Source organism: Cricetulus griseus, chromosome 5 (assembly GCF_003668045.3).
Source record: "Cricetulus griseus strain 17A/GY chromosome 5, alternate assembly CriGri-PICRH-1.0, whole genome shotgun sequence".
Classification (NCBI taxonomy): domain Eukaryota; kingdom Metazoa; phylum Chordata; class Mammalia; order Rodentia; family Cricetidae; genus Cricetulus; species Cricetulus griseus.
The window spans coordinates 169,539,195-169,546,239 of NC_048598.1; the positions used below are offsets into that span (position 1 = coordinate 169,539,195).

The window sequence follows — 7,045 nt, forward strand, 5'->3', positions numbered from 1 at the left end:
TGTGAGTCCAGGCTCTCAGGAACTGAGGAGTCAGCTGCCAACATACCATGCTCTAAATTTTACTCAGACAGACAAAAAGTTTGCAGATGCTCGATAAAGGACAGATTCAGACAAACAAAACAAAAAACCCAACAATTCTCTAAACAGGTAACAATATGTTTAAAAATATATGTAGGCTTGGCAGAGAAAAGAAAAGGTATAGACAATCATAACTATATATAATTTTAAAAATATTCCAATAAAAAAACCACATAAAGGTAAAAATACATAAAAAGCCTGATTCTACATGTTATTATGTTGTCTTTGAAGTTTTGGGCTGTTAAGAGACACTGGATTATAAAAACTGCTAGAATCAACCAACCTATATATTTTAAAAATATCTTGACTTCAAAATTTAAGTCAAAAGATATGTTACTTTGGGGGAGAGGTTATGCTTTTATTTCCACAGAAAATGAAAAACTCTGGATTCATTTTCAGTTAAAAAAAAAAAATCAGGTTTGATCAAGAAAGACCCCCCCTAAAATCCTGACTACAGATGTAAAGAATAAACCTAAAAGAACTACAAAGCACATGATGTATATTTCACCTGCTTAACCATAACAAATGGCTGCCAGGACAGAAAAACTGCCTACAGAGAGACACTCTGGAGAACCAACATTTTTTCCTGATTACTACAACATCCTCATTAGTCTTGGCACATAGTTACCAACATTGCTGGGATATGATAACTTCCCATAAATGTGATGGTCAGGTGAAATGTGTCTTCTCAAGTGTTAACTCATGCTTTCTGTGCCTCTACCCAGTCCTTGAAACACTGAGCAAATTTAGCTCAATCAGTGATTCTCACGCAACTCTGCAGAACATGTATACCTAGAAATAAATGAGGAAATGATTTGTACCAGCCCTGTTGACTGCCTTTTGTTTTCAAAAACTCAAGTGTGGTGAGTTAAGAACTGCTGAGGTTAAAAAATGATTGTAAACAAGTTGGGGAAAAGTATCACAATGGTTGGTCACCTGTCTGTCATGGCAAAGAAGGGTTGGGTCCTCAGCACAAGGACACTACATTCCTTTTTCATCAAGTTCCGTCCGTATTAGCTGCAACAATAGTTAACCAGAATATCAAGGGATTTTGCTTTAGTTGACTAAGACAAGTAAATAGCTTTCACTGTGTAGAATAAGGCTTAACTGTCAATGGGGGAAAAAGGCAGACTCCCAACAAGAGAAACTCACATCAGCTAACAATCATTGTCTGGCAAACTGCTACTGAATGAGACCAGGAAAACAGAAAATAGAGAAACTAGTATCACCAGGAAGCATGGCAGCCTTGAGCACTGTGTGGCCATGGAGACTAAACTGTAAGGTGCAGTACAGTTTATCTTTTTTTTTTTTTTTTTTTTTTTTTGGAGGCAGGGTTCCTCTGTTAACAGCCCCAGCTGTCCTGAAGTAGACCAGGCTGGCCTCAAACTCACAGGGATCCACCTGCCTCTGTCTCCCAAGTGCTGGGATTAAAGATGTGCACCGCCGCCACCACCACCACTGCCTGTTTAGAGTCAATCTTAATCCTAGTGTAAGAAAGTGAAAGAAAGAGATGAGGGTAGGCTACATGCTCTGAACAATCTATTTTAGTATCTTGCCTTGTTTACAAAATGGAATAATTAAAAGTACACAATAGTTCATAGTTTGTAAAAACTCAGTGATAATGAAAAATGTCTTGAACCTCTAACATAAAACATCTTCAGTATGAAATGGTTTGTGTTGCCATTAGCAATTATCAGACAACAGGGAGCCATTCATGGTTTGTGGAGTTGAGGTCTGACCTGAGTGTAACTGCAAACAGGTTCTTTCAATCTGTATAAACCATATTAAAACACTATCTGAACAGGCATGGTCTGTAACATATGCAGGGTATTAAAACAAAAAAAACCACTCACATTCTCAATTTCTGAATAAGGCAACCATTTCCATATTCCTTTCTTATAAAAGGTGTTAAGTAGTAACAATGCAGATTCCTTATTTAGTAATTCCTAAGACAGAGGAACTCAGTCACTCTTTGCAAGGTCTCTCCAACAGCTACCACTAACACTTTAATTCATCCTATAGTGATCTACTGAACAGCTAAAAACATAAACCACTCTTCATAACGTCAACTCCTTCTGAACATCCATACCCCGTTCCACAGAATGTGAGCTAGATGAATTGTCAACCACACCATGAAAACAGCCCCACTTTCCCATCATTCTCAGCCTGTCCTCACTGTGCTGTTCTGAGTCCACAGAGTCCACTGTGCTGTTGTTCTCTTTCTCTCCCTCTGCAGAGAGTTTTGGTTTTGCCATTCTTCCCAGCTAGATCTTCCCCTACCCCAATCAGCAGTGCCTACCATTCACCACAGAATTTCTAGCACTTAGAATCCATCACCGTCTCATCACAGCATACTTATACTTGTGGGACATTAATTTTAATTACTGTCAAAGCAGAACTACCTACAGTTGACAGACCAAGTAAATACTTACTCTTCTGGACATTTGCACTTCCCACTGATTATGATGGAGTCTGGTTTTTGGTTGAGGTTTTGTTAAGGTAAACGTTATAAAAAAAAAAAAAGGTTTTGTTTTTTGTTTTCCTAAGAAGCTTTGATTTTTAGGGTTTTTTATTTCCAATACAGAAAAAGAATGCCTAAACTTCAAGACAAAAGACTCAGATTTTACTCTTCTGGTTATATAACCTTCAAACTCACAGTAGTTCACAGGGCTATATAAGAATAAAGTACATGAAAACACACATACAAAATCATATGCAAACTGTTGGTCTGAGCCCTCTTACAATCCATATTGGGTAAAGCAAGACCTCTGAAAATGGAAAGGAACACCATTTCAGCCTAGCCTCAAACTACCCCACATACACAACAGCCATGAGATATTATTCTGATAAACAAGCTCAGCTCTAACACCTCCTGGTAGCGCTAACCCTATTGTTCATTCACACTGTATACACTACTCTGCTATTAGAACATGCAACAGGACTTGCCTTGTATTTAAGCTAAATATACACACGTCAATTCTTCATTAAATCAACTATTTTCAAAACTTCAATTCTCTAATTGCCCTTTAAATGCCATGCTCAAACATTCAAATTTTAATGCTTTGTAACAAGTATCTATCTGCAAAGTCTAGGAGAAGAGGACAGACAACAAAGAAACTGGGTTTTCGAAGTGCTGGCCTCCTGTTTTCTTCCCTCCAGAGCACCTCCACATACTTGCTCTCATTTTAGACATGAAAACAGCTCTGTCAACATTAATGCATGAGGAAGGCAGGACTCTGACCACTGAATGGGACCATTTTCCTTCTAAAGAAATAAAAGAGACAAAATAAACAAACATTTAGCTCAAAATATGTTAAGACTCTAGCTTTCAAGAATTTGTTTCTAGATTCCTACCTTTTTGTTCAGTGATCCTTACCAATTATGTGAAAGACCCTCTGTCTACTCTCCCTCGATCCTCAATGAAGTCCACATACCATTCAGACTATTTGTTCAAATTGTTTTAAAAGAGGTGGTGAAGAGAAGTACCTCTGACAAGAGGTACTGAAATATTACAAGCTACCAAAGACTAAAACTAACAAATATTAAATTCTACTTTCTACATCAAAAGCAAACAGAAGGCTGAAGTCCTTTTAGATTCCATCACATATTCTGAAAGTCATTTCTTTGACATATGTTTCTGCCACTGAGTTAAAACATGAAAACAAGCCACGTGGTAGGTTTGTTTTGGTAAGCTTACCACTTAGCACCCTTTGTGCTCCTCAGCAGTTTAACCACCAATGCCTATTTCCTTTTTTTGCCAGTAGAACTAAAACCTATCGACTCCTCAAAATTGTTACAGGCATAAAAATATATCTCATATCCTTCCTTTGCTGAACATAGCAAATCACATCAATTATTTTCATTCTCAATCAACATGAAATACTAATACAGATCACATAAAACTTTCCATGAACAGAACTGTCAAATCAAGTCATTCTGGAGGCTGAAGAGGTTAAAAGCACTGACTGCTTTTTCAAAGGCCCTGGGTTCCCAGCACCTCCATCAAGTCACTACTGCCTGTTAACTCCAACTACCTCTTCTGACAGGCATGGACACAATGCATAGACACACATGCAAGCAAAACACCCATACACAAAAACCTTAAAAGTTCTTTTATGAGAAACTTAAAATCATCTAAAATTGACATAAAAGAAACTATTTTCCTACACTTGATTATAATCCTAACCATTTTCATATTATTACAAGTCTTTTTGGCCAGGTATGGTTGAAATCTAAAATTTATATGAAAGAAACCTCATAGGAAACTAGCTAGAAAAGCTTGATTATACTCTTACACATTTCCGTATTTCTACAACAACCTGTGACAAGTTTTGTTTTTTTTTTTTTTTTTTTTTTTTGGTCCAGACATGGTAGCACACTCACCCTCTGTACTCAGGAGGCAGAGGCAGGAAGTTCACTGTTAATGCCATTCCAGCCTGGTATATAGAGTGAGTTTACAGTAGGCTACCTAGGGCTACATCATGACCCTGTCTAAAAGGGGGAATGGGGGGCACATTTCTATAGGAGCATTAATGACTTTAAATTTTCTCTGCTATTTCTTGGAGGACTGCCAAAAATTCAGGGCCAGCCTAGGCTAGAGAGGCTTCAGAATCTCCAGGACAGGTTAAGTTTATTCAATTAAGACTATGCCATTTGTTTAAAACAAACATTGAATTAACCACATTAGAGGGAAGTTTTGCTTATTTTTTCTTCCCTGTTTTTGTTTGTTAAGATACAGTCTTATGTAGTCCAGGCTGGTCTGGAACTCACTATGTAGCAAGTTCTTTACCTCCCAAGTGCTTGAGATTAAGAACAGAAATGGCTGAAAATAAATTTGTCTAACTCTCATAGTAGAAATGTAATAGAAATTATGATTGGAAGTACAAAGCAAATGCAGATTAATGATTAATTACTAACATCAAGCAGTCAAAATGAAAATATGAATTTTTTTAATTGTGCTATAAAGAGGTGTTTGCCAGTTTAACTTTTTAAGTTTTGTGATTTCTTTTCCCCTTCTCAGTACATACTGTGAAATTTAAAACAGGAAAAATATCTGCCCTTGTTAGTACTGATAGGGAGTAACTTCTTAAGATAACTTTGTCAGTTACTAAGAGTAATAATCTTTTTATTTCCAACTGATACACATAGCAGCTTGTAACGCATAACAAAGAACCTTCAGGATCAGTATCTAAGTTCACTCCACATGCGTGCTTCACTGGACACTGGGAGAGTCTGAAGATAAAGTCCAGACGATTTGGTGGTTTAGTGTTCAAGGGAGGAAAACAACTGTCGGTGCAAGTACAACAGAAATGTATGACAAAAAAATAAAAATGAAAACACTGAGAAGGTATCCTTTTAACAGTCGGGAAATGAACAAAGGGCTTTCCCAGGAAGGAAAGCCAATTAGGTTTATAAAACTAACCTGGAAGCTATAAAATTAAATTTTAAAGATTCTTAAGTTTACTAGTCGAGTTAATATTTAAATAACCATTTCTTCTTCAAAACCCTAAGGTAACGAAAAAACTTGAAGTTTCTTTTGAATGTAACTCAAACTTTCCCAATACTCAGTTTACAAAACAGATGAGGATTAAAGGGAGAGGTCGAACGCCGGACACAAAACACAAAAGGACTCTCGAGATCACTGTTGTAGCAAGAACACTAAAGTATTTACACATGTTAAAAATACTCTAATTCTCATCCTGCAGCCCCACTCCCCGGAAGGCGAAGCTCCCGGAGCCCTCCGGAGTCCCCGCAGCAGTCCCGCCCGCTGTCAGTGCTTGCAGGGAGAGCTGAGCCGGCCCGCTCCGGAGCACCGCTCGGGGAGCACCCCAGGCGAGGCCACGACACCCGGCTGCGCCCCGACTCCTTTTTGTTTTGCTGAAATCGGCCTGCGGAGGGAGGAGCCGGCCTCGCCCGAGGGCCTCGGCGCCGGGTCAGGCGGAGCAGCGCCAGCCGAGCCGGCCCAGTCGTCCCCCGTCCCCCCACCCCAGCTCTTTCGCCATTCACCGCCTCCTCCCCTCCCCTCCCCTCCCCCCGTCATGTGACCGCAGCCGGACGCCAGGCTTGTTTGTCCCCTCGGAGCGGCCCCGCCGCGCACGCGCCCGCAGCCCATTCATTCGAACTGCGTAACAATGAGCCCGGGCCGACGGCTCCGCAGCTCCCCCGCCCGCCCGGGCCCCGCCGTCTCTCTGCAGCCCCCGGCCCGCCTGGGCTCGCGCCCCGCGGCCCCGCACCGGGAGTGGCGAGTCAAACTTTCCGGAGCCTCCGGGACGCCAGGCCCCTCCCCGGCCCCGGCCCCGGCCCCGCCGGCCCCCACCGCCAGGGCGGCCCAGCCCGGACCTCCGTCGTCCCACCGCGGCGGCGCCACAGCCGCCCGGCCCCGGCCCCGAGGGCTCGCGGCGGGGATGCGGGCTCAGCGGCCGAGGGCCCCGGCCGGCCCCTCCCTTGCCCGCCCCCACCCTCCGGAACGCGGCGACCACACACCGTGACGGCGCGGGCCCCCCGCCCGCCGCCCGCGACAGCGACGCCAGCCGCCGGCCTGCGCGGTCCCCCGCGGCCGCCCGCTTCCCTGGCGCGCGCCGCGCCGCCCGCCGCCGCGTTTACTGCTCCGCCGAAACTTTCCTACTTACCAAACCCGTCGCCATTACCAAGTCTTTCAAGCTTCGTCTTCCCCCTCCCCCGGAGCCCTCGGGGGCTGAGCCTTCGCTCACCTTTTCCGTCTCTAATTGGTCTGCAGAACTGCCACTCTAGGGTTCCGCTTTTCCATTGGGCAAGGCCGAGGCCCGTCTCGAGGGGCGGGTATGTATTGACTTTTCTCTTGTGTTTATTGGAGGAGGTGGCTTGTCAATCACTACAGAAAGCTCTTTGGATTGGATTACTGCCGAGACGCTGGTGACCCGAGCCAAACTTTGTTCTCGAAGTGGATTGTGGGTTGGTAGTCCCAGCCTTGCTCCTTAGCTCAGGAAGT

At 43.2% G+C, this 7,045-nt stretch overlaps 1 protein-coding gene across 2 annotated transcripts in view; it reads right to left on the reverse strand.

The window, feature by feature from the left end:
- Hbp1 (HMG-box transcription factor 1) overlaps window positions 1–6,817 on the reverse strand; it is a 30,224-nt gene extending 23,407 nt beyond the window's left edge. Inside the window, exons 1-2 of one of the 2 annotated variants that reach the window (XM_027416995.2) lie at window positions 6,708–6,722; window positions 707–870 (exon numbers count right to left, since the gene is read on the reverse strand). In XM_027416995.2, the coding sequence (XP_027272796.1) occupies window positions 707–736 (30 nt within the window). In that variant the 5' untranslated portion in view covers window positions 737–870; window positions 6,708–6,722. Of the gene's footprint in view, window positions 1–706; window positions 871–6,707 lie in introns of both variants that reach the window. The other variant, XM_027416997.2, reaches the window with a different exon arrangement.
- Between the last annotated feature and the right edge of the window lie 228 nt (window positions 6,818–7,045).